This window comes from Lagenorhynchus albirostris, chromosome 9 (assembly GCF_949774975.1).
Source record: "Lagenorhynchus albirostris chromosome 9, mLagAlb1.1, whole genome shotgun sequence".
Classification (NCBI taxonomy): domain Eukaryota; kingdom Metazoa; phylum Chordata; class Mammalia; order Artiodactyla; family Delphinidae; genus Lagenorhynchus; species Lagenorhynchus albirostris.
Genome location: NC_083103.1, coordinates 42,184,511 through 42,211,390, shown reverse-complemented (window position 1 = coordinate 42,211,390; position 26,880 = coordinate 42,184,511). Strand labels below are relative to the sequence as shown.

At 47.7% G+C, this 26,880-nt stretch overlaps 1 protein-coding gene across 2 annotated transcripts in view; it reads left to right on the top strand.

Annotated features, from left to right (window-relative positions):
* Positions 1-26,880, top strand: part of BMAL1 (basic helix-loop-helix ARNT like 1) — a 77,939-nt gene that overhangs the window by 45,431 nt on the left and 5,628 nt on the right. Inside the window, exons 5-17 of one of the 2 annotated variants that reach the window (XM_060159629.1) lie at positions 456-601; positions 2,843-2,881; positions 3,174-3,215; positions 4,789-4,946; positions 6,698-6,777; positions 11,579-11,671; positions 12,792-12,909; positions 15,417-15,566; positions 18,027-18,273; positions 19,786-19,892; positions 21,277-21,427; positions 22,206-22,294; positions 23,831-23,954. In XM_060159629.1, coding sequence (XP_060015612.1) covers positions 462-601; positions 2,843-2,881; positions 3,174-3,215; positions 4,789-4,946; positions 6,698-6,777; positions 11,579-11,671; positions 12,792-12,909; positions 15,417-15,566; positions 18,027-18,273; positions 19,786-19,892; positions 21,277-21,427; positions 22,206-22,294; positions 23,831-23,954 — 1,538 coding nt within the window. In that variant the 5' untranslated portion in view covers positions 456-461. Of the gene's footprint in view, positions 1-455; positions 602-1,346; positions 1,436-2,842; positions 2,882-3,173; positions 3,216-4,788; positions 4,947-6,697; positions 6,778-11,578; positions 11,672-12,791; positions 12,910-15,416; positions 15,567-18,026; positions 18,274-19,785; positions 19,893-21,276; positions 21,428-22,205; positions 22,295-23,830; positions 23,955-26,880 lie in introns of those variants that run through there. The other variant, XM_060159630.1, reaches the window with a different exon arrangement.

Sequence of the window (26,880 nt, the reverse complement as noted above, 5' to 3'; positions counted from 1 at the left end):
AATAAATTTTTAAAAACACAAAGATAACAAGTAGATCATATTTATTTCATTGATTAGATTTGATTAGAAGAAGATTAATTTAGGACTGTCAGAACATCTGGGACACTTGGTCCCCTCCGTGGGAGGAGCACAGGGCTGTAACTTCTAGAGCCTTGGGTTCTGGTTTAGTTCTTCCATGCCCTGGCACGGGGATCTAGGAGAAGCCACCCAGTTTCTCTGAGCTTTGTGTCTACAAGAAAAACGAGTGGGTGAGCCTAAATTACCTATAGTAACTCCTAGAGTAAATACGATGCCCCTTCCAGTTCTACCTGGTCCTGTTCTGGTTGGCTGGGCGAGAGAGATGTTGGTGCTGTAATCAAGTCCCTTTTCCTCCACAGAGCCACCCTGGTCGTCCTCCACCTTAGAAGAGCACGTAGAAATAAACGTGCCTCTGTGCCTCCTTGTACCTATTCCAGACTCCAATGGCCGAACAGAGAATGGACATTTCTTCAACTATCAGCGACTTCATGTCCCCAGGTGCCACCGACCTCCTCTCCAGCCCCCTGGGCACCGGTGGCATGGATTGCAACCGGAAACGCAAGGGCAGCTCCACGGACTACCAGTAAGGCCTTTGGGCTCGTCTTCCTCTGGCTAAACTTGGTGTCGGCTCACAGGCACGAACATCTAGGGCCTCTACTGTCCCTCCTGGAAGAAGGGATCCTCTCTGTGAAAAGGGGTGGGAATGAAAGATCCAACTCCAGCTGGCCACACAGTAGTTGATTTTGCCCTTTATCTTTCCCCTGGATTGCAAGCAGGAGGGAGCTTCCAGTACTGCTGAGGTGTTTACTCCCTGCTCCTGTCCCCAGATTGTTCCACATCGAGGGAAAAAGAATAGCCTTAAAGCCAGGTTCCACATTTTACCCCTTTCTTCATTTTCCTTTGCTCTTGTGAGCAAGATGGCCAAGTCCCTGGTTTCAAAAAGAGCTTTGCCTGAAGGCCTCTCTCTAGGAGGACATCAATGGCTTGCTTAACGTTTGTGGAGTGAATAAGTAGAGGTCATCTCTGGAAACAGTATAGGAACAGTGACATTGTCCTTAAACATTATTTAAATTAGTTTGTTCCTCTTACATTAAATAGTACTTTTCTTTTTAGACTAGATGGCTTTTCTTTTGAGTAAGTAAGTTTTCACACTTATAGTCAGCTCTTCTGTAGCTGAACAAACATCTAGGGAATAAGTCAGCATAGAACATCCAAAGGCACGTTTTGTTTTGTAGAGGCAACCGTGGAGTCTTGCCCAAATGTCCATTTGAGAGGTTTTCTTCTGTTTAATGAGGGAAAATCTCCAAGGAGGTATCCCCCTACAGCAGATGTCCTTTCTGCTGAAGTTCACAGGTCGAATTTGGGGAGCACAGTGGCTGGAGGTCAGATGCCCACTAGGAGATGCTATGAGTAATATGTAAGTGATCCCAGATGATTAAGAGAGTGGACGCCCAGGGGATGGAGAGTGGGTGTGAGGACCGAGAGGGTGTTCTTCCATGGCAGTAACTCCCCAACAGGGAAACTAGGTGCTTTCTGTGGAGCCTTTGTCTTGGGCCAGTGCTGATGGAGGCCTTGACGTGTTCTAAGACCTCTGCTATCTAGATCTGTGGTTCCCAACCTTGTCTCCATCCAGAACTTTCAGGTTTCCTGCATGGACCCCAGTTTGCAGGTCTTCTGTAATTCGTGGAGACCCTATTAGTTAAGCGACCATAATCCTTTATCTTATCATTTTAATGCACTAAACTCATACCTGTAGGGCAGAGCTGCTTTTCACCTGAGATGGTCATTTGCCTCAGTGAGCGGATACAAGTCTAGACAAAAGGGAAGAGAGAGTTGTCGTTTTCCCCTGTGGCCTGTAGATTTTCTTCTGAACTTCAGGACTAGCTAGAGAAAGTCTCTGCCTATGAGGAAATTGAGGGCTCTTGGTTGGGAACCACTGTTCTAGAATGCCCGTGATGTGCCTCAGTGCTCCTGAGAAAGTTGTTTTTGCCCTTGAGATGACATTGTTTGGAAGGCCATAATCCCTCCTTTCTTACAGGAGAAAGGAGGAGGCCCAGATGTTGGCCAGTGCCCTCCTGAGCAATTTAGGGGTTGGAGAAGGGTGTGAGCTGACCCAGGGGATTTAGAACTCCTTCCTCTGAGGATTTCAATCTGTTTTCTACTGAACCACAAGGTGATGTGAAAACTGGATTCTGGAGTCCATGCAAGGAAGGCAGATCCCTGCTGTGGCCCCAGGAATCTCTGTGGCCCCCCAACCCCATGCCTCCCTCTGTCCCAGTTTCTCAGGGCTCGGGGTTTCCCGCTGAGCTGAGAACCAGAGCATTGGGTAGCAGTGCCTTTGAAGAGCTGGCTTGGGGCTCTGCTCAGTACTTCTTTGTGGGTACTTTGATTTCCCCTCCTCACCTCACCCACCGTCACCAAATATATAGTATATTTGATGCTTGACGTGTTTTGCAAATGAATGAGCCCCATTTATCCAGAATGATGGGGGGGGAATGAGGTGTTACAGTTACTCAGATACTCTGGTTACCTAAGAGTTTCCATAAATGCTGTATGTATTCCCAATTTTCTCAAACAATCAATACGGTAAAAATATGTTAACACGCGAACTCTATTGAGACAGTATATATAACTTTTGTTTGGTCTGGGTTTTATAGTAGGTTCAAGTTGGTTTTGTTTGTTTTACTTTTATACATCAAGAGTCAATACTATGACTATTTGAGCTTTCTAATTGTTTGGTTTCTGGATAAATGAGGGCCTTCTGTATTACGATAAGAAGCTATTTTGTATGTCTTAACAGTCACATTCTCTCTTGTTTTCTCAGAGAAAGCATGGACACAGACAAAGACGACCCTCATGGAAGGTACCACGAATCTAGTCATTTGAACTTCAGCATCCTTAGAGCCATTTTCTTTGCATAATTAAACATTCTGTTACATGGTGCAGGCTCCATCCATGTCCTTGATTAGGGATAAGCAAGGAGACCTTGAGCCTATGGGCTTGAACTTGTCTCCCTCCCCCCACCCCCAGTGTGGCCAACAACCAAAGCTCTTGTGTGTCATGTAGAGATGACAGGGCTAAGGCAGGGAAGAAAACAGATGTGTAACTGCTGTCAATCTCCAGGACATTGTGTTTCTTCTTTTTTTTTTTTCCAGGTTAGAATACACAGAGCACCAAGGAAGGATCAAAAATGCAAGGTGAGCTTGGACCCTCATTCTGTCTATAAACTGTCCTGGTTTGGTTGCTTGGTGTGTAGCCAAGGAGGCTCTGCATATCTGGTCCTTGTCTGTCAGACGGTCTTTGACACTGTCACGTCCTTAGGGAAGGAGGAAGGGGATGGGGGGCCCGGGCTTGATGTGGCCTTCTTCCACTCCCTCCATCCCTCCAGGCTGAGCTGCCTTCACTCTTTGCTGTCTAAGCATAGTTAACCGGAAGGGGGCTTTGGGGGGAGCAGAAGATAAATCAAGGCTAAAGGTTTTCTCCGTCTTCAGCAGGTTACTCCTTCCTGACTCAGGGCCCTTCGGGGAGACCTGGCTCAGTGACTCGGTTCCCCGGGCTGTCCCAAGCCTCTGAAAGTGCCCTTATTGCTCTGCAAGGTGCAGTTGAAGGCTAGACCTGGGGGTGCCCTGCTCCCTCAAGGAGATTCTCTAACTCCGTCTTTCCTGCTTCCAACCATGCCTGCGACTCCTTTCCATGCAGATCCTGAGCTCTCCTGCCAGTAGCCCCAGGGCCATTTGAGTCTGTATCGTGACACAGAACCAGGGGCTGCAGACTTTGACCCGACAGTTCTGGCTTTTCCCTCGTGGACCAGCTTTGGCAAGAGATCCCACGGTTCTGTTGCTACGGCAGTGGCAGCAAACTACGTTTCCACTGTTGACACACCTCTTTTTTTTTTTTTTTGCGGTACGCGGGCCTCTCACTGTCGTGGCCTCTCCCGTTGTGGAGCACAGGCTCCGGACGCACAGGCTCAGCGGCCATGGCTCACGGGCCCAGCCGCTCCGCGGCATGTGGGATCTTCCCGGACCGGGGCACGAACCCGTGTCCGCTGCATCGGCAGGCGGACTCTCAACCACTGCGCCACCAGGGAAGCCCTGTTGACACACCTCTTGAGGGGGACAGTCACGAATGACAGGTGCAAACCAGTCAGGGAGAGAGTGTGTGCCCATGGAAGTGTCACGCTGACTCGCCAGGCAGCAATTCCAGGGAGGAAGGCGTGTGACATTCCTCAGTGGAAACTCTTGGGGACAGATGTAGCAAGTGCTGCGTCTAGGTGGGGTCATGGCCAATCCAAGGACAGTGGCGTTAGTTACCTGGTGTCTCAATCAGTCAGTCTCCGACGGGCCACACAGCAGGCTCCCCACAAACCTCAGAGACAGCTCAGCGTGGCGCCCTCACAGATGTCTGTTCCGGATGTTTGCCCTTGAATTCTCCACCTCCCTTCTTTCCTTCACCCCTGTCTTAAAATCCAACTTTATCGGGGCTGAGAGGAAAATAAATGAGAAATTAACAGCTCAGTTTACTCTGAAAAGACAGTTTTTGTAATATTTCTCAATTCTAAGGATGAGGTGAGCATAAAAAAAAACCTAATACTGACCTGGCAGTGAGCCCACTTTCTTGGGTGACTTTAGTAGGAAGGCCTAGTTTGAAACATTCTGCAGATTTTAAATTTGCCTTGACAGATGAATATTGAAAACAGCTATAATTTATTTTCATCGTTTCCTTGATGCTCTGTTACATTTTACAGAAATCATTTTTCATATTGTTGTTCAGGGAAGCTCACAGCCAGATTGAAAAGAGGCGTCGGGATAAAATGAACAGTTTTATTGATGAACTGGCTTCTTTGGTACCAACGTGCAACGCGATGTCCAGGAAATTAGATAAACTTACTGTGCTAAGGATGGCTGTTCAGCACATGAAAACATTACGAGGTGAGGTCCCGGCTTTATTGTCCTTTATGCCCTTGCTCACAAATGTTACCACCCTTTCCTAGAATGTTCCCGAGTCTCCTTAGGGACAAATGTTTATTACTTGCAAATGTGTAGCCTTGAGTAATATGCCTGTCATTTTCAGCAATAGACCTGATGCCAAATGAAACGATTGTTGAGCTTCTGTGGGTATCAAGAAGCAGTTTTGCTGTCCTACGTCTCCAGAGGGTGGAGGCTATGTCCTGTGCGTGTGTATATGCACATACATGTCAGAGAGGACCCTGCTGAAGGGCCAGCTTGTGCATATGTGGTGCCTGGGCCCCACGCATACAATGCTATACATCAGAAATGTAGGTGCCCTTAGTGACACAGGAAAGTCAGTTTCAGTTTTGAAGAGGAAAATTCATCATGGTTCCTTTTGAAGAGTGAGTCACTGGTTGGTGGGACTTGCTGCGTTTTATCGTCAGGAATGAACACTGATGATATTTTCATCTTCCTGGAATTTTCCCAAACCAGATCAACTCTTTATGAGGGAAGCAGTGTTTTCCTTCTTTTCTGAGTGCGGGGAGGGTGAGAAAACAGAGGCAGAGACATGGAAGTGACTTATCCACACCACAGGAGAAATCCGAACTGTATCAGGCACTTGAGTGACTGCGGTTCCTGGAATTTTCCACAGCTAGTCTTGGACTATTTGAGGAAATTGGAAAGTGGGCACTCACTCAGATCTCTGACCTGTGTGGTGAAAGAATTGCGTCTTTTATATTTCTACAAAGCCACCGGAAATGAGAAGTAGCTGGTTTTGTCTGACTTTTGATCATTATTCAAAAATATAAACGTTGTGTCCTTTGCCCGGAGAATGGCATTTTAAAATTCATATTAGTGAAGATAGAGATTAAATCATAACTAATTTCTATTACATTGGAAGGAAAAGAGTGGCAGAGCTCAAGTTACCCTAAAAAGCAGGGACGTGGGTCAGTAACGTGTGCCTTGTTGGCTGATATGAAAGTCAGGACACGTTCTGTTTCCCTCCTTCCCGGTGGTACTTAGAATTGTTATGGATCGTTTCATTTTACTTCTTCACTCTTTTACTAACCATTCTGCAGATTTCAAGTCATTTCCTGCTGGCATTTTTCTCTAAGTTATTCTCCTGAAAGATGCCAGATTGACAGCCTTTTAAACATAAGTCTTGTGCCTTCCAGTCCTGGGAGCTCGAGTTGCACTTACTGAAGAAATGCATTTCTCCGGGTTGCCAAGCTCATTTAATTCAACCCTGATGAAGAGGAGCTCTCAGTAAATGCCTTCTACAGGGTGTTTACTCAGGGCCTGGCAGTCTGGATGATTTCCCAAGAACACTTAGAGTGGAGATTTGAGCAACTGCTAGACAACCCATTTAATATAGATCTTGGGAGGAGGGAACCTCCCAGGAGTCTCTACCAGTTTGCTCCTAGAGCTGCCTTCTCTCTTAGAAGCAGTTTTTTAACTTGTGTCAGCTCCTGATTTTCACTATAGTGACAAAAGCAAGCTTGCTAAGTCTCCTGTGGGCAGCAGTGTTTGCTTTTCGGTGGAATTCTCTTTGGCATTAGAGGCTCCTGTCCAAAGTCAGATCTAGCCCTGTCTCCGTAAAGGAAAAAGAAGACAAAATTTCGATCCCAGGTGGTAAGGACTGGCCGCATCTGGAAGGTTTGAGGCAGTCGAATGGAATGAGACATCTGAAAATACAGTGTTCCAACGCTTTCTCTTTTTTCCCCTGTAAGGTGCCACCAATCCATACACAGAAGCAAACTACAAACCGACTTTTCTCTCAGATGATGAATTGAAACACCTTATTCTCAGGGTATGTTGCAATTATGGGATTGTTTTACACAACATTTATTTTTACAAATTTCAGAGTTAAGCACCAGCGTGTGGGAATTTGATGTCTCAACACTGAACCTGCTTAGGCTCACTTCCTCTTTTGGGGTCTCCACCTTGTTCTTACTGTTTGAACAGGCTTCACATCTCTTCCCTGAGACCCTCCTCTTCTACCCTTGCTCAAGCAAAAATTGAAGGTCTATGCTACTGGGACTTTAAATAAGAAGAGCAGATTTTGTTAGAATAGGAGGTAATGAAGAATCCCCTTCCTGAATAGGAAGGTTTTAGAAAGGGACTGAAACTGAGAGCAGCTGAGAATTTCTCTCATCACTTAACCACTAGCACAAAAACAGCCACCTAAATCTTTATACCAAAATTCCATCAAAACAACAAGCTTCCAAAGACACCATGGCCTGAGGAGGAAAGTAAGTGGAGGAGGTGATGCTTTCACCTGCGTGACTGCAGTGCTCACTTTCTCCTGCCAGGCTCTGCAGAGAGGCAGCTGAGGTGGCACTGCGGGAACCCGGCTTCTGTGCTGAGTCAGGTCTGCTCTGGGCAGAGCGCAATTCACTTGGAAATTGAAGGGAGAGACACCAAATTCAGAAACGTGTTCTCTTGCAAACTGTGAAGAGAGAAACAGAGAAGCCTAACTTAAGGCAAGGATACCCGCCCCATCTCGCCGCAGCCAGGGCTGACCTCACTTCTCTGAGCAGAAGTTTGCAAAGCCCCGGCACAGAGGCTAGTCCAGCTGCATTTTTGCATCTTCGCTACCCATTTTCAGCTCACCCCGGCTTCAGGCCCTCTGTAAGCCTGGCCTGCCTGCTCGTTCCAATAGTCTCTATCCATCCCCTCGTGACGTGCTGTATTAAATGCAAGGAACAGAAGACGTGTTGAATAAACAGGGCTTTGTTTCTCCAGCATAGCCAGTCCTGGGGTAGGCTGTGAGGGGCTCGTATAGAGGTTCAGTGAGGTCAGCAGGAACCAGGCTCTTTGTGTCCTCTCACACAACCCTGCTGAGCTAGCATGTAGCTTGTTGCCTCATTGGAGTGAGACGGCCTGTGCCAGCTCTCGGTAGCGGATCAGCCAGAAAAAGGGCAGGGGAGGCTCCAGGCCAGCCGTCTTTTGTACCAAGAAAGGGTGCACCTTCCTGGAAGCACAGTAGTGGACTTCAGCTTATCCAGAAGATGTCACCTGGTCCCCCATAGCTGCAAGGCATGTTGCAGAACAAGTATCGTAGATGCAGGCAGGAGAGAAGGGGGTCGGGAGCAGCGGTTGCCACACATTACAGAACCGCATCTGTCTGCTAGATTTCCCTCCAGGAGTGGCTGCCACAACCCAGTATGGAGCTCCAGCTGTGGCCTGATTGGCCTGGGGTTGGATGGCCTGGTAGCCTCCCTTGCAGTAGAAGCCCCATCCGGGGTAGCTGTAATAGTGGCCCTCCCCGGCTCTCTTGTACGTGAATTATTGTTAGGCCAGGTTTTTTACATCATGCGTAGGTGCAGTTTTTTTGAACTTTTGTCCATCCAATAAGTATCTATTTATTGGATAGTCCCATATTCCAGCTTATCATTAGCGACCCTTCAGAGCTTCATGTGAGTTGAAGCTTGGATAGGTGTGTCTTCTGTCTTCCATTTTCATTCACTAGCTAATTGAGCAAACACTTTAGTACTTACTGGTTATGCATGGCCCTGTCCTACAAACATCCAATCACTGATAAACGCTATAGGGTGGGACCAAGGCTTCTCAGGAAGTTGGCGATGGTCATTTGGTTACCTCTCAAGGCATGCTCGGAAGACCCAACTCTGCCCTCACCTCTCCATCCTTTTCATAAAGATGTCCTTGTTCTCAGGGAGGACTTGCTGGAGTTAAGATGTAAACTATACCTGCAGCATCTCCAGAGAGACCACCAGGGCTGGCCTCCCGGGCATGCAACCTATGCAGTCACACAGGGCCTGGCACTTGGTTTAATGCTCTGCTGTCGCCATCTTGAAAATTGTATTTGAGAACAAGGGTCCCTACATTTTCATTTTGTACTGGGCCCTACAGATTATGTAGCTGGTCCTAATTGCCATACTGATAATTTGGTACTTTTTAAAATTTTATTTTATTTTTTTGATTGTGTTGGGTCTTCGTTGCTGGGCGTGGGCTTTCTCTAGTTGCGGCGAGCGGGGGCTACTCTTCGTTGTGGTGTGCGGGCTTCTCATTGTGGTGGCTTCTCTTGTTGTGGAACGTTGGCTCTAGGCACAGGAGCTTTAGCAGTTGTGGTACATGGGCTCAGCAGCTGTGGCTCACGGGCTCTAGAGTGCAGGCTCGGTAGTTGTGGCGCACAGGCCTAGTTGCTCCGCGGCATGTGGGATCTTCCCAGACCAGGGCTCGAACCCGTGTCCCCTGCATTGGCAGATTCTCGACCACTGCACCACGAGGGAAGTCCAAATTTGGTGTTTTTAAAGAAAAAAATATATGTGTGTGTATATGTATAAAAACCAGCTCTTTTTGTGATGACAAGTGCTTAATAATTGTCTTGTTGCTGCTTTTCTGAGTGATTTCCTATTAGATGCCCACACTTATCAAGGTCTGGAATAAGAGTTTTAATGCTATCCAAGCTAAATACTTTATCTTGGGCTTGCCTTTTCTGCTCTTCTCTCTCAGACAACGTCAGTGGTGACTTGTCTTCCCTGATGGAACTTTTCTCACATCTCTGGCCCATCGCAGTGGCTGTGAAGTACTGTCTGATTCCTTGCCGCTTCCAGGTGCCCAGTTCTTGGGAATTTGCTTCAACAGATGGCAGGGTCCACTCAGATGATGTTTGAACAGTTTGGCAGCAGGAACTGGACTTCCACTTTTCCTTACCAGTGCAAATCTGACTAATAGCATTCTTTACTAAGTGCTTTCAAAATATCTTTAATAACCGGTATGTCAAGGAGCAGTGAACCTGATCAGTTTATAGTGTCTGAATCCTGTATGTCCCGAGTTTTGAAAACGTGGCGGCTGCTTCGGCTCCGTGTCATTCATTAACTTAACACCGTCCTCCCTGAGGGCGAGCCTGCCCTGGTCTTCCTGGCCCCGTGGTGCTCGTGTCTCACCCCTCTGCCCTCTGGCTGTCCCCTCAGCCCCAGCTTCTTCACCTGCTGGTGTTTATCTGCCCGAGTAAAGCAGTGTCGGAATGTTTTGTGCCTCCCCTGTGCCGACCGTGTTCACCAGCCTCTGGACCCTCCTCTCCCTCCCCTGCATGTGTTCAAATCCACTGCACTCGTGTCACCAGTTTGGGCCTGACTCTGCCCAGCATTTTTTCCAGGATGTCACGAGCACCTTCTTCCCAGGCATCTTCTGTGCCACATCGCTTCATTAATGAAAAGCCTCAAAATACTCTCTTCTCTTGTTAGATATAAGATTGTCAGCAAGGCAAGTGAGGAAGTTATTAATACTCTCTTTTTTGACAGAATGAGGCTTCCAGCAGATGGTGCTTGGGAAGTCGCTTCCCCCTCACCGTCATCCCTTGCCCCTGGGCCAGCTCAGAGACCTAACTTAGGAAAGGATCATCCCCAGCTTCCTTCTGGCAGGACAGCCTGCCAAGCCCTCTCACAGCAATAGTGAATCTGTTCCCCTTTTACTCACTTCTTTTATCCCAGCACAAGTGCATGTACCATTCTGTTACCTTCTGGCACATGAATTCATTTCCTAGTTCTTTGAATTAAACTGCATCCCGAAGGCCCTTTTGTGGAAAAGCGTTCTCTAGATTCTTCCAAAGGAGAGGCTGCGGCCCAGCAAATAACGCAAGATAATGACGCACTGTGATTTAGCCCGTGGTAGCTGAATGTAGAGCAAGTGCATGGTAGAGAACGGAGCACCTCCCTGGCACCGGGAAGGCCCCAACAGGAGTTGAGTAGTTGCCCGCCTGGAAAGTCGTGGATAGGATTCAGTCACACATGCACAAAACATCCTAAGCTCTCAGGTACCGTAGCTTTGGTGTTTACCTGCTTCAATCTATCCAACAAATACTGTCCTGTCTCCACACCTATCTTTACTGGCCCTTTGGATTTTTACCTGTATTTAAAGTGAAGAAGAGGTGAAAAGAAAGTCAGGGGAAATTTTTGCTTTTCTTTTTTTTGTATAATTTAGGATACAAACAGCCCAGCCCTGGGTCAAGCGATAATACTTGAGAGCAGTACTTCTCGAGCCTGTGTACGTTAGAATCACTTTGGGGTGGGGGTAAGGGTGGGATGGGGAGGGGGTAATAATCATACCAGTGATCTAGCCCCATTCCAGACCATCAGCATAAAAAACCGAAAGCAAACCCCACTTCAAATGTTGAGAACCACTGTTCCCGAGAGCTCCCTGGAAATGGAGGTGTTCGAGTTGAGGACAGATGGAGGCTGCGATATTGGACCAGGGGGTTCTGATCCTAAAGTTTCCTTCCGCTCTCAGATTCTATGATATTACAGCATTGTTATACTTAGAGCAATGAAATGTATTTCTCTGGACCTTGATGCAATCAAAGGAAAATTCTTAAGCTGAGTTCTGCTTTGAAACAGAACTTACTCTAATGGCACTGTCCCCTGTAATCATTAGATAATACATGTGTGTATATCCGCCTTGGAGAGAATCTTACCATTCTCGGAAGGCATTTGTTCTGAACATCCTGTTCTCAGGATACCTGTGAAACTGTCAATGACTGCAGTCCTGTGCTTTGGATACTTAGAAAACAATCCTTATTTGCTATCAGAGTGACTATAAATCATGTTTCCTAAAGTGTGATAAATTGATTATCCATTTCTCCTGATTAGGCAGCAGATGGATTTTTGTTTGTCGTAGGATGTGACCGAGGGAAGATCCTCTTTGTGTCAGAGTCTGTCTTCAAGATCCTCAACTACAGCCAGGTACTGCTCCTGCTGCTGGTTCTGGGCAGCCTCACAGCAGCCAAAAAGGTCACCCCACTTCTCAGAATAATTATGGTGGACAAGTGACATGTGAAGTGCTTATATATTCCCCCACCCCATCCTTCTTCCAGAAGATTCTGTACACAGAAATGAATATAAACTTAGAAAACTTCCTTTAATGTGCTTCCACCACTGGGAAGTTCGACCTTACCAGCATTGTAACTTTCTCACTGCTGCAAGATAAATAGCCCACAGTGTAGGGGTAGGGGGGCAAGGGGCTGTCTGACAAGGAAGACAGGTAGGCAGACCATACAATACCAGGGAATAAGAAAAATGGGAATCCACCCATACTGTGTTAACAGTGATATGTCACTTATTAGCTCTATTGAACCTCAGCGTCCTCTAAAACATGATTGTAATAATCCATACAATCTATGACCGTTTGTAGGATCATATAAGATAACCATTTATAAATGCTTCTAGAACAGAGCTTTTCACCTATTTTGTCCCTAGAGTTTTTACTCGTTTTTTTCATTCATTCATGCTGGTATTTGCATGGAAACTTAGTAAAGCAGAAGAATTGCAGAATCAAAATAACATTTATATACATTAGAATTAATGTAAATTTAGTGTTTCCAAGGTGTTTTGCTCTTTTTAGTCTTAGAGCAAAGCTATGGAAGAAGTTATTTTTATCTGTGCTAACAATTAGGCTAGTGAGGCGAATAGTATGACACAACTTGTTTAAGAACAGAGGTTTAATGGAGCTAGAGTCAGAGCCCACGCCCTACATTCCTCCCTCTGAGGACTTAGAAGGGAATCTGTGGGCCTCAGAAATAAATGAAAAGGAATACATACTGAAAGACTTTTGCCGTAGAGGAGCATGAACTATTTATGTATGTGGTTGAGCCCTTTTGCCTTCGTGTCTTATCAAAACCACACTCCCAGTGCCTCATTCATTGTGTCTATATCTAGGCAAAGCGACTGGACGTGTGTACATGTTAACACATGAAATATTTGAAATTCTCGTGCTTAAAAATGCAGAGTAAAGGCCAAGCCCTTGTTGGTTAATGTATGTTCCACGTGCCGTTGACTTGTCCTTTTTGATGATACATTCCCACAGAATGATCTGATTGGTCAGAGTTTATTTGACTACCTGCATCCTAAAGATATCGCCAAAGTCAAGGAGCAGCTCTCCTCCTCTGACACTGCACCCCGGGAGCGGCTCATAGATGCAAAAAGTGAGTTTGGGATCCACCGCTGCTTCCTCAGCTGCCTGCCCAGACGGCTGAGCGCCGGGCTGAGCAGTGTGTGCGGACCTCAGCCTCTGGGTTCCTACCTCTCTGCCCTTTATCTGGGTCCCAGGTGCTGTCTTTGGCTCAGTGGGATTGTTTATGTTACTTTGTGTTTGTTTCTCTTTTGTTTTACATAAAGAAGAAAAAAATTCAATGTCCAAACTCGTGAGAGGAAAAACAGCTACTTTCATTTGATTCTTTCTGATTTTTAGTCATTTTTTTTTCAGAATCTAGAAATTCCAAGTTGTATGTTCCTGCATTAAAAGGGTTCACATCAGTTTGATTTGTTCCCCCTGAAAAAATCACCTCTATTTATCTGAGTTGCACTCATGCAGCCTCATAAGATGAAAGTAAGAAAACTTCAAGTGTAAATATGACGCTTCTTTGACCAAAGTGGTTCTTCATTAGATGCCCTGCCCCGCCCTTCCGCCCGCCTCCCTGCTTCCTTCTTGCAGCAGGCCACCACTCACGTTCTCCCCCAGCTTCCTGCTCCTGCACCCGCTCCCTGCCTCCTGTGTGAGGCCGCAGAAGCTCTCTTCTCCTTCAGCCCCATGGGGGTGCTGTGCATTCCAGCAGTTAAGAGCACGGACTCTGAGTCAAATGCAGGGCTCGCATCATGGCTCCACCATTTACTAGCTGTGTGACCTTGAGCAAGTTACTTAACCTCTCTGTGCCTCAGCTTCCTTATCTGCAAAATGTTACCTATTTCATCAAGTTGTGAGGATTTAATATGCTAATAACGGAGTACATAGTTTCCAGCACAGAGTAAGCACAACGTGGTATATTCACCTTGGCCCAGTGCCATCATAGCCTAACTAGTTTCTTGCTTCCAAGCTCTCCATTGTAATCTCTGGAAGGAAATAACCACCAGAGGAATCTCCTTTAAATCATCCTTTTCACTAAGGCACTCCTCTTCTTCCTGTAAGTACAATGCAGTCCCTGGTACCTGTTGCCCTTTATAGTATGGTCCTGCAATTTTTTTAGTGACCTCAGAAGAGAAAGATGAATGCTGTTTGGTCCTTGCCGCTAAAGCTCTTACCATGTAGTCAGGGAGAAAAGGAGACGGCGCCATTCATAACGGGTGCAGCCATAGATGTAGTGCCAGGCATAGGGAACGATGATTAATTCTCACGTGGGCGTGGGTACAGGCATCACGGAGCAGGTGACAGCTCCAGGTGGGTTTGAAAAGATGAATTAGTGTTTGCCAAATGATGAAGGGAGGAAAGGAGCAGAGGAAATGATTTGTGGACGGGTGCAGACGTGCGGTGCTGTGGGCTGCGGTGCTGCTGGAACAGAACATGCAGGGGAGGGAGAGGGCTGGACCACGAAGACCTTTTCATCTGTGGGGACACAGTGAAGGGCTGTGAACCAGGCGGGGCGGGCTCGGATTGGCATTCGGGGAGGATCACTGAGGCAGCAGTGCGGGAGGTAGGTGAGAGCAGGGAGACCCAGGAGGAGCCCCCGGCAGTAGCCATTCCCGTGATGGCTGCTCCCGCGGTGGGCAGTGGGCGCTTGTTCCCCCCAGACGTGATCTGCAGCCCCGGCTGCTGCACCGACAAGTAGCCCATGTTTCTATCAGGACCACAGTCATGCTTTTTCTCCAGAGACTCTAATTCAGGTGGTCCGGAACCATAATTCAGACCACAGATATGAGCCAGTTTATATTTGAAATTTATATGATTTAAAATTTTCTGGTAGCTACGTTTAAAAAAGTGAAAATAAACGCAGAATTATCTTTAATACTGTATTTTATTTAACACTAAATCCAAAATGAGGTCTTTTACATTTTTTCTGGTACTAAGTCTTTGAAATCCTATTTTCATTCACACGTACAGCACACCTCCAATTTCGACTTCTCAGTAGCTGCGTCGTAGCTAGTGGCTACCACACTGGGAAGCACAGATCTAGAATGGGGTCCCAGAATCTGCAGGTTGATGAAGCATCCGGCGGTTCTGGCATCCAGCCAGGGTTGAGAACTTAAGGCGTCCTGCTGCCTCCTTTCCATTCCAGTATCCAGGTCTTGCCCATCCTCCAAGTCCCAGCCCACCTGCTTCTGCCTCTGGGAAACACCGATTGTCTCTGCCATTTACTTGGCACTGATCACTCATACGTCACGTTGTGTTATCATTAGTCTTTTCCTGGTGAACTTCCATCTCCCCTTCTCAGCCCTCCACTCCTGCTGGGCAGGAACCCTGTGTGTATTTCTTTATTCCCTGGAGCACCTAGTCCGTTCATCAGTCGCTGCATTCTTTGTGATCTGTAAGCATTCCGGGTTGACAGCGCCCCTGTCCATACAGCATCTGTTAAGGCCTAGACTGAGGAGAGGGGTTATTGTCACGTCATTGTTACAGAACAGCAAGGCAGGAAAGAAAAGACTTTCTTCAAGGGCACGCTCCCCCTCCTGACAGACAACACTACCCTCAGTTTATCACATTTTGTGTATTGATTTGCAGCTGGACTTCCAGTTAAAACAGATATAACCCCTGGGCCATCTCGATTATGTTCTGGAGCACGGCGTTCTTTCTTCTGTAGGATGAAGTGTAACAGGCCTTCCGTAAAGGTTGAAGACAAGGATTTCCCCTCCACCTGCTCAAAGAAAAAAGGTAACCACTTAACAATTCTTTAAATCCTATCACAGGTGGAGCGCTCAGCAGGGGGTGGGCTCAGAGCAGCGGGTCCCAGGATTGCAGCCAGGACCTCACTAGCCCCCCTTCAGTGGGGGCGGTTGGGGAGCAGTGGGGGGGAGCTGGAAGGCCCTGATGGTGTCACGATGACACAGGTTTGTGGGACGGCTCCCTCTGTTTAAGTCCTGTTTGTTTTCCTGTGGTTGGGAAAGAATACTCTCTAAGTCACAGCCCCCTGCCTCCCCAGCACCCACGAGCCCACCAGAATTATTCTAAGTTCACCAGTGCCTGCAGGTGGCTAAGTGCAGTGGACACTTCTCATTTTTCTTCCATTGTGAAGTGTTTTTCTTCCTGTCCTCTCCCACTCCGGGCTTTCTTCCGGGTTCCTTTTGTTGCTTCCTCCTCTTCTGTCCCCAGCCTTCTTCTCTTAAGAGTATATATATACTCATCCATAGGTAATGTCATCTGCCCCTTAGCTTTCAATGACATTTATATGCCACTAACTTCCAAGTTCATATGTCTAGCCTGCACTTCTCTTTTGAACTCCAGATTTGTAAATTAACTGCTTATTTAATCTACCTGCTTGGACATCTCAAGGGCATCTCAAACGTGATATATGTAGAAGTAACCACCTGAGCTTCCCCTCAAAGGTAAATGGCACTACTGTCCATCTAGCTGTGCGTGCTAGAAGCCTGGGGGGCACCCTCACCCCCTTTCCCTCCCTCCTGATCTAGTCAGTTATAATGTCTTGCTGCCATGAATTGCCCCTGCAGAAGTTATCTGAAGTATGTTTACCCACCTCCATGTTTACTGTTACTATCGCTAGATGGAGGCTACCCTGGATCTCACAGGCCTGGTGAAGCAGGCTCCTCACGCTTTCCAGCCCCTCACGTGGCCAGAGTGACCTTTCTAAAAGCAAATCTTGGGACTTCTCTGGCTGTCCAGTGGTTAAGACGCCACGCTTCCATTGCAGGGGGTGCAGGTTCGATCCCTAGTTGGGGAACTCCGCATGCCACGCGGCGTGGCCAAAAAATAGAAGAAGAAAAAAAGCAAATCTTCGTATCAGCCCCCTGTTTTAAACCCATCAGTGGTTCCCGCTGCTCTTGAAGAAAAGTTTAAAATCCTTCATGTGACTTTGCAAACCCCCGCCCCTGACACTACTCCATACGTTTGAGACTTGCTGACCTCCTTTTGATGCCTCCAAACCCTTTCTACCCAAAGTCTCCATATGTTCTGTCACCTCTGACGGGAATGCCCCTCTCTCGCCACCAGCTCCCCTCCCTGGCTCACTCGAGCTCGTCCTTTAGAGTGGACCTCAATGTCTGTCACTCCCTCCCTCCCTCAGGCTGCCTTATGTCTGCTTGTAGCACGCTGTAGGGTTTCTTTCTAACACTTGCTTACAGTTGCAGTTATGTAGTTATTTGTTTAAAATATCTCTCCCCCATTAGACTGTGAATTCCACAAAGGCAGGTCTGATTTGTTTTCCACTGTTTCCCAGTAACTAGCACAGACCTGATGCTTGGTAAACTATTCCATAAGGATGTGTTACTGTTGGAATCCACAGGTGCTCCACACTTAATGTGTCCCAAATTGAAATCTTTTCTCCCCCTCCTCTGAAACTTACTCTGTATTCTCTGCCCTGAGTCAATAAATTGTATAATACCAGCTAACCACTCAATCTGAAAAAGTTGGAGTCATCTTTATTTTCTTTTTTCATACCAAATATTTTGATACTCATACCAAATCCCAGCAGTTCAAGCTCAGAAATTTCTCCTGTGTCCTGCCCTGCCTCATCTTCACGGCACTGCCATGGTACAGTCCTCAGCATCTCGTGCATGTCTTCCAGTTCACCCAACACTCTGCTCCTAGAACATCCAAATCACGATGTGATTTTGCTGTTTCCCCACTTAAACACCTTCAGAAGCTCTCCATTTCCTACCTGGAAAAGGTTAACACATTTGTGAGCAAATAATCCAAGGCTCCGACGATATGCTCCCAGCCTGCCCTTCCAACTCCACCCCCAGCGCCTCCCTTTTCCCTTCGACCACACGGAGCTTTTTGCTGTCTCCTGTACAGGATGCCTCTCTGTGCCTTTGTATGTTCTCAGACCTTTACAGATTCTGGTCCCTTACCCAGTGCTCATCCTTCTTGATCCACCTCCTTCCTAGTTCTTCGGGGCGGCCTGCTTCTCCCCAGGGAGATTTAGCTCCTGCTTCCTTGGTGCATGTGATGCCCTTTTGCTGTAACCAGCTCTACAAGGCGTATATGACACTGGATGATACCTGTTTTTTCTGTCTTCTCTCTCACTAGATGCTAACTTCTGAACAGTAAGGCTTTGGTTTTTATATTTTGATTCCCTACCTACATCCCCCGACTAGGCTGCCTGTGCCCCCAGGCCCCAAAGCCACACTGACATTGACCATGGACTTTGCTTTCTAGCAGATCGAAAAAGCTTCTGCACAATCCACAGCACAGGCTATTTGAAAAGTTGGCCGCCCACAAAAATGGGGCTAGACGAAGACAACGAACCAGACAACGAGGGGTGTAATCTCAGCTGCCTTGTCGCCATCGGACGACTGCACTCTCACATGGTTCCACAACCGGCGAACGGGGAAATCAGGGTGAAATCTATGGAATATGTCTCTCGGCATGCAATAGATGGGAAGTTTGTTTTTGTAGACCAGAGGTAAGAGTCTGCACATTACGCTTGAACAATGATGGTAGAACAATGAGTAAAGCAGAGAAGACTGGGCCATCGGCTGTCTTTCTTAGGGATAGAGAGAAGGAAATGATGGGTGTATCTGATGAACAATGAGACCCAGTGGGTTATCATCATAAATACAGAGATTTTTCTCCATGTCATTCTTTGGCATGTAGAGACAATGAAGTGGGGTGGTTTGATGTCCATGGCTAAAAGAGAAATAGTAGGCATAGTATGCTATCTGAATCCATGGAAGGTTCCAGGACCATTAATTACTGTGACTGAAATTCTGGCATGTGGGACTCGGAAAAGATTAGTCCTGAGCTGTCAATACAGTCAGTCATCTGCTATAGTAACCCCATATGGCAATTTAATTTTAATTTAATCAATTTAAATTAAATTAAAAATTCAATTCCTCAGGCTCACTAGCTACATTTCAAGTACTTAGCAGACACATGTGTCTAATGGTATCCATGCAGAACATTTCTTTTTTTTTTAATTAATTTTTATTGGAGTATAGTTGACTTACAATGTTGTGTTAGTTTCTACAGTACAGCAAAGTGAATCAGTTATACATATACATATGTCCACTCTTTTTCAGATTCTATTCCCACATAGGTAGAACATTTCTGTCTTCTCAGAAAGTTCTTCTGGACAACACTGATCTAGTCCAGTCTCATTTTTTATGGTGGTTGAACTGAGACTCAGCCTGAAGCCTGGCCTTCTCCAGAATTCACAACCCATCGGCAGTAGACCTGGGCTAAGAACCCAGATGTCCCCAAATTTCCACTGTTCTCTGCTGCCTCCTTAAGAGTATTCACAGGGTAGTAATTTTTCTGGCTATTAGATAATAGTCACTAAATACTGGAAAAGGAGGCGGCCACCTCTCAAGGTCCTTGTGGGCCCCGCTGCTGGAGCGTCTGGTGTTTGGTCATCCTGCTAAAAAGCAGCCGGTAAATTGGAGAAGCTTTGCCCTGGAGTTTAGAGTTCGACCACATTTTTATCTAATACAGTTACTACTTTTAAACGTCCTAAAATTTGATATCTTGTGCTAACAGCCCCTTTGAAAGGATTCTTTGCTTTCTTTCCCTCTGTTTTTTTTTTTTTTTTTTTTTTGCGGTACGTGGGGCCTCTCACTGTTGTGGCCTCTCCCGTTGCGGAGCACAGGCTCCGGACGCGCAGGCTCAACGGCCATGGCTCACGGGCCCAGCCGCTCCGCGGCATGTGGGATCTTCCCAGACCGGGGCACGAACCCGCGTCCCCTGCATCGGCAGGCGGACTCTCAACCACTGCGCCACCAGGGAAGCCCTCCCTCTGTTTTTATAGCCCTGATTAAGGTCAGTTTCATGAGAAAAAAACAAAACCCATGTAGTAAGCCCTCTGAACCCACCCGGCTTTGACCTTGTTTTCACTGGCTGTAGCGGGATTCAGCTGGTGCAGAGATGCTGTTAATCGTCTGAATGGCTTTTTCTTTTTTTTAAAAAAATTCCCTTTTAGGGCAACAGCTATTTTGGCATATTTACCACAAGAACTTCTAGGCACCTCATGTTATGAATATTTTCACCAAGATGACATAGGACATCTCGCAGAATGTCATAGGCAAGGTAAGCTGGGTTGTACAACAGGTCTTAAGTTTAAAGTGCCCCCCCTGCTTCTAGACTAGTCCACGTAACCTCACAGAGAAATCTGCCTCTGTGACGTGGGAGTCAACCAGCCCAGGAGTCTTCAGGCCAAGACATCTGTGAGGAGAGGAGGCTTCTGCTTCGCCCAGCCCCATCTAGCCCCTTACGGATAACCCCCTACCCCACTGCCTAGCAGATTTCTATACTTGGGCCAGGGCAATTTCCGGAAGGCATCTCTTGTTCAGAGGATTTATCTGGACCCTACAAAGGTTTCATATGGCCCAAACGGATCCAATTCTTTTCTGCAAAACCCTGCATCGCCTCCTACATTTCCCTCTTGATTAATGGCATGGCCAAATGTGTAGCCTCCTGAGATGGAAACCAACATCGACTCCCTCCTTTACTTTTTCCTCCATCAGAACTGTTCATTCACCTCAGACATGCATTTCCAAAGAGGCCCCTTTCTGCCACCTCCACTGCCAAGACCCTGGTTCAGCCCTTGTACCCACCTGATAATTGTGACGGACTCCTAACAGGCCTCCCCACTCGCTTCTGTCCGCAGTCCATCTTCCGTCACTATCCCATCTATGCTCTGATAGATCGAGCCTGGTAATGTCACATCCATGCTTAAAACCTCCTGCCTTTAGACTCAAGCCCAATCACCCTTGACAGGCATTCAAAAGGCCCTCCACCTTCTGGCCCTGACCCACCTCCCCAGCTTTACCCCTGCCCCCATCTCCGCCTGCAGAGGCCTGTGCTCCAGCCACCCTGACCACCTCTCCATTCCCTGCCCTACCAGGCCCCGCCACTCCTCGGGCAGTGCTGGGTTCTTCCCTCTCTCCCCTTGGCAGACTTGTATTCATCCCTCAAGACTGATCTCCTCTGCCTCTCCTGAGGGCAGGAGTCACATCCTGTCTCCTCTTTTACCTCCAGTGCCTGGCACATGAAAGATGCTCATTACATGTTTGTTACATGAAAGAATGAGGTTTCCATAGGTGAGTGACCTCTCTGAATCCAAATGTCCTAAAAATGCTGTACTGCCTTCAGGCTTTGTGATGGGGAAATAACATGGGCCCTTTGGACAGTGCCTTCTCGTTGTGTGGTGTTTACTTCATAGCTGATTCCAGTTAGATGTCTAGAATGCAGTCAGTTATTCCCAGAGCCTTCATTTCATACACTCTGAAGAACAGTGGCAGGTTGGAAGGCTCAGAGTCAGACCCTCAGAAACAGCCTGTTCTCTGAAGCGCCAGCTCCCATGGCTCATTAAGGAGGGACGGCCTCGGAGCCCGAGCGCACTTAGGATTTGGTTAGTTTAATGCATTTGTCTGAGGAAACAATGATGTTCATGGTCTCTTTGTATTTTCAGTTTTACAGACAAGAGAAAAGATTACAACTAATTGCTATAAGTTTAAAATCAAAGATGGTTCTTTCATCACACTACGGAGTCGGTGGTTCAGTTTCATGAACCCTTGGACCAAGGAAGTAGAATACATTGTCTCCACCAACACCGTTGTTTTGTAAGTGTTTTTCGTATATCAGAAGCTCCCTTGCTTCACAGGGAAATGCCTTGGGCCCCTTACCTGGGAAAGGGGGTACAGGTGACAGCCAGTATTGCATCCTTTACTGCCGTCTTGCTGATATCCTGTGAAGCCTTGGGACTGGCGGAAGCCAAAAGGTGGTTAACGAGGGATGAGCTTCAGTACTCATACCTCTGAGGCCCCGGCTGGTGGAATTGCTGCCGGAGACAGCAGCGTTTCCTACCCGGTAAAGCCTTTGCGTTCCGCAGGCCTGGCATCCACTGGTATCACTATGGAGGGAAGGCTTGGTAATCCTTGAGAGGCTCACCAGCCCATACTGGCTTTGGCTGAGGAGGGGCGAGGATCTGCGCCCCCAGGCTGGCGGCCTGAGCCCCTGGAATGCCCCCTCAAAGGCTGCCACCTGCTGGGTGAGCAGGGAAGGGAAGGCCCTCCTCTTTGGCCTGCTCCCCATATCTCCTTCCCCATGAGGTCCAAACCCCCCACCTGTAGGCGGAGCCGATCGAGGGGCTGGGGCCGGCAGTGGGCTGCTTCAGTTGCCACCTCCGCTGGACTGCGCCCCACCTGCACCAGGGAGGCCAGAGGCCGGGGTGCTGTCCATCGTGTCCTCAGACAGTGAGGAGACCTGTGAGCCGCTCAGACACTTCATTTCGTGGCCTGTCCAGGTCCAGAGTGGACACCGTACACCTTGGCCAAGGTGAAAGGTGCACAGTTCTGAGCAGGCCTGACTCACGTTTCCTTGTTGCTGGGATGTTCACAGAGCCAACGTCCTGGAAGGCGGGGACCCAAGCTTCCCTCAGCCCACAGCATCCCCCCGCAGCATGGACAGCACGCTGCCCTCTGGAGAAGGTAACTATGTGCCGCCGGGACGTCTGGGCTTGCCCCTGAGAAGCTGCTCGTGGCCCCCATCCCTGAGCCCCCGGTATTTGGGGTCCCCGGCCACCATCTTCTGTGGAACAAGGGAGGCCTCGCGGGGATGATCACTGAGGACGCTGTCATCTTACTTTCTCTGTTGAGCCTGGAATGCCGGGAACTTGTTTGTACCTTTGCTGAGGCTGCCTGGACCCCGGAAGCCTTGACAGGGCAGCTCCTGCTGCCTGTGCTCTCCTCCCCCTGGCTTCCCAGCGGCTGCGATGTGAAGTGCTCTCGGGGATGGCTGCCGGGATCCCGTGGTGGGAGGAGGGTGTCTGTCAGCACCGGGGTGTGCTGTACCCGGCGGGGCCCTCCCCCGGCTCGGCCTTGGCCGCTGCGCTCCGCACCTGACTCCTGCTTCCTCAGGCCTCTTCTTGCATGGCTTCAGCCCCTGCCTCTGCATCGATGAATCCTACATCCGGTTTCATTCCTGAGCTCCAGATCTGCCTTTCCGGCGGCCTCCTGGGCGAAGCCACCTGGAGTCCCACAGGCACCTATAACTCCGCACATCCAGATGGGTTCTCTGCACACACCCTCACCCACAGTCTGGTCGGTTAAGCCAGAAACCGTGACGCCTACCTCTCCCATTATATCAAAACACACACTCCTGTCCCTTCTCTTTAAACCTCTCCAACCCCACTATTGCTACCTCACCCTCCCCATCTGTTGCTTGGCTTCCTACAGATAACTGCCCAACTCTAGTCGCCCTGCCCTCCTCTGCGCCCACGTCCTCCACTGCGGTTCATTCTCCACACGGTGAACTTGTGTTTTTCTGTGTCAAGCACTTCAGTGCCCCTTGTCCCCTGTGGATACTGTTCAAATCTGTTAGTGTGGCATCCAAGGCCCTTCACGGTCTGACTGGTACCTGCCTCTCAGTTTCATCTGTCACTCCTCCATCCTCATTTGTAATGAGTTTCTTGGCGTAGTCTCCCAAGTTGTGTCCTGCCTCAGTGCTCTTGCATACACTGGTTGCTGTGCCTGGAGTGCTTTCCCCTCCTTACCTCTCTGCCAACCTACTTTATGCTCCTCTCTCAAGACTGAGCTCAGAGTTCATTTCTTCCAGGAGGTTGCACCTGGCCCTGCATGAGTTGGGTGCTTCTTGCTGACCTGTAAAACTTATCGCAGTTTGTTCTAGCCATTGTTTATCTTGTGTGTCTCCCCATTAGACTGTGAGCTCCTTGAGGGCAGGGATGCCGACTTATCTCTGTGACTCTGGTGTGCAGCCCAGTGGCTTTCGGCCAGCATATGTTGAGTGCATGAGGAATTAGAAGCTTTAATATCAACATCTCTGATCCTGGAAGGAAACCTGAGCTTTTCCCTGCCGGAATGCCTTTTCCTGACAAGCTGTGGCTCTCATGTCCCTCAGGGCACAACCCTAAGCTTGAACTTCAAGTGGATCATGGGATGAAGTGGATTTAATTTAACACATAATAGCATTTCTCCCTCTGCTTTCTTCCCCTTTCCCACTCTCAGATTCCTCTGTTGTAGGTGGCCCAAAGAGGACCCACCCCACTGTTCCAGGGATTCCAGGGGGAACCAGGGCTGGGGCAGGAAAAATAGGTCGAATGATTGCTGAGGAAATCATGGAAATCCACAGGCAAGTAACACCTAGTTGTTCCCTTAAACCAGTGTTCTCAACCCCAGGGCACTTTGCCCCCCAAGGGATGTTTTGTTGATGTCTGGAGACATTTTCGGTTGTCACAACTGAGTGGGAGGTTGTTGCTAAACATCCAGTGGATAGAGACCAGGGATGCTGCTTGCTAAACATTCTACAGTCACAGGACAGCCCTCCCAAGCCCTGACCCCTAAGGAAGAATTTTTCAGTCCAAAATGTCAGTAGTGTCGAGACTGAGAAATCCTGCCTTTAAATAAGGAAGCTAAACCCAAACAGGCCAGAGCTAAATGGAACTCTGGGAGGCTCAACTTTCTCATTACTTTGTATATGACCCAAGGAGCTTCCCAGTGGGTAGATGAACACTAACATTACAGGACTGCAGGAGCAGAGCTGTGAACTGCCTTGATCTGGGCCTTAACAAAACATTAGCTTCTTCCAGTCAAAAAGTTGCCTAGGGTTAGTAATAGAGACCAAGCAAATCAGCTAGTAATAGAAGCTCCCTTGGGCGGAACTCCTGTTCCATATGAAAGAGAAGAAGCTCTGAAGCAGTTTATCGGGGTTGAGTCCTAGGCCTCTGCTTAGGAGATTCATTTAACTTATTGGACTCTGTTGACTTCAGCCATAAAAGGGAGGCAATATCTATCTCCCTGAAATTGCCCTAGGATTGTGAAAGAACTCAGGAAAGTTCCTAGAACTGACATGTAGCGAGTGTTCAAAAATTGTTAATTAAGTCTTTAAGAACAGTCATTGAGAGGGAAGCAGTAATTATAAGTCCATTTGAATTTGGGCAATGGAGAGGGTGGTAACCAGGTCCTCAGGCATACAAACTTAATGGAACATAATCATAGGATCCCTGCTGCCACTGGATTGATTCTCTCAGGAGAATTGGAGGCTGGCCTTGTTTTCTAATTGGCCACAGTGGGGCTCTTATCCCAGTGGGATAACAGAACAGCACAGTTCTGTTCCAGCCCTTCAGGAATGACGGATGTGGCTGTTTGAAGATACTTCAGGAAGGTGTGGGTGCAGTGTGCACTGATAATCTGGTGCTGATCAGTCCCGGCATACCCTGTGCTTTGCTCGAGACCATCCAAGGACAGTATAAGACAGTCCTTGAACGCAAAGGTCTTACAATCTTTGCGAAGCCTGTTTTCTTTATGATAAAAGAAAAAACGGAGAGTGCATGGGCTGAAGCAAGCAAGGGAGGACGGTTTGAACTTGGCCTTAGCTGGGTTTTATGATGAATGTTGGGTGTTCCTTCTAGAAGAGACAGGCACACGCTGGAATGGGCGTGTGAGTGGTGTATTCAGGACACAAAAAGCAGGCCATCTACCTTGGCAGCCTCTTTGTAGAAAGGAACCACAGAGCTGTGATGGGAGATTGCTAAGAGTTCTAAGAAATGATGTTGAACAGTTGAGACTGGATGAAAATTGGAAGACCTTGTGCATTGTAGGATGCTGAGCAGGTGTCCAAAGTGGTGTGTTAATAAGCATCGTGGATGCTGGGAACTTCCTTGGCGGTCCAATGGTGATGACTCCGCGCTTCCAGTGCAGGGGGTGTGGGTTCGATCGCTGGTTGGGGAACTAAGATGCCACATGCCGCGGGGCACAGCCAAAAAACACCCCAAAAAAACAAAAAAAAATAAGCATCGTGGAAGTTGGATTGGAATAGGAAGAGATGAAGGTAAGCATGCTTAACAAACCAGGAATGAGGCCGACCTTACAGTGATAGTAGTGTCCAAAAGAGAAATCAGTAATTTAAGGACTAGATATTGAAAATGAAATAAGTAACTACGAAAAGGCAATTCTAAGATAGGGAAGCTGGGGAAACAGTGGTTCCGTAGATGTAGGTAGGGAAAAATGGGAGACATTCAACAATTTTTCAGTAAGCAATTAGTAGTCATCTGTGTGGGTGAAGAACACCTGGTATTTAGTTGTATCCCGCCTTTCAGAAGCCTATGATCCAGGAGAGAGAGAGAGAGAGAGCTTGTTTACTCACAAATTACAGAATTAGGCAGTACAGGCCAAAAGCTAAGACTGCCAGGCAGTGGAGGGGGTCCCTGGGAGACCCAGAAGCTGCAATTCATCCATGTAGGTGCTAAGAGCCTGGTGGTCACGCAGCTGCCATTCAAGTTTCCCTAAACTCTAGCTGCGGTGCCAGGTCATGGCTTCCTTTGCTGAGGTCCTTCAGCTTGACAAGAGTTTATGTGGATTTACAGCTCTAAGTCTTTCCCTCTGTAAACCTACTATGCTGAGAAATAAGCTAGCTGAGGAAGGCTTGGACCCATTTTCATCACCTGTTGCCTTAGAAGATGACAATGGTGACTGCTCACTTGAGGCCACTTTCTAGGTGGGGCTGAAACCACTGCAGCACCCTCCATTTCCTGAGTAGTTGCTAGCTAAGCAGTGTTTGTAGGGTAGAGAATAAGTCATCTGCTGTGGATTCTAGTTCACTGTATCAAAGATAAGAATGCCACCAACTCTGAGATCTGGATTCTGTGAGCAAATGAAACTGGCCACCTACTTGAAATTCACAAACCTGAAATCCAAACCCTAATCCAAGGGCTTTGTCAGTGAGAAGCTTGCCTCCAGGATCTGTGTTCTAGATCAGGTGCCTATGGGATATATCCAGCTTATCACCTATAAATAAAGTTTTATTGGAACACAGCTATATCCATTCACTTGCATATCATCTATGGCTGCTTTCAGGCTACGGTGGCAGAGTTCAGTAGTTGTGAGAGACCACATGGCCTACAGAGCCTAAAATAATCACTCTCTAGCCCTTTACAGAAAGTTTGCCAATCCCTATTCTAGATCTTCATCCTTCTTCTCACCCCCATCCCTCAACAAAACACACACACTCCAATGAAAAAAAGGAAAGGCAATGTAACTAACTCCTCTTTTCTCTGACA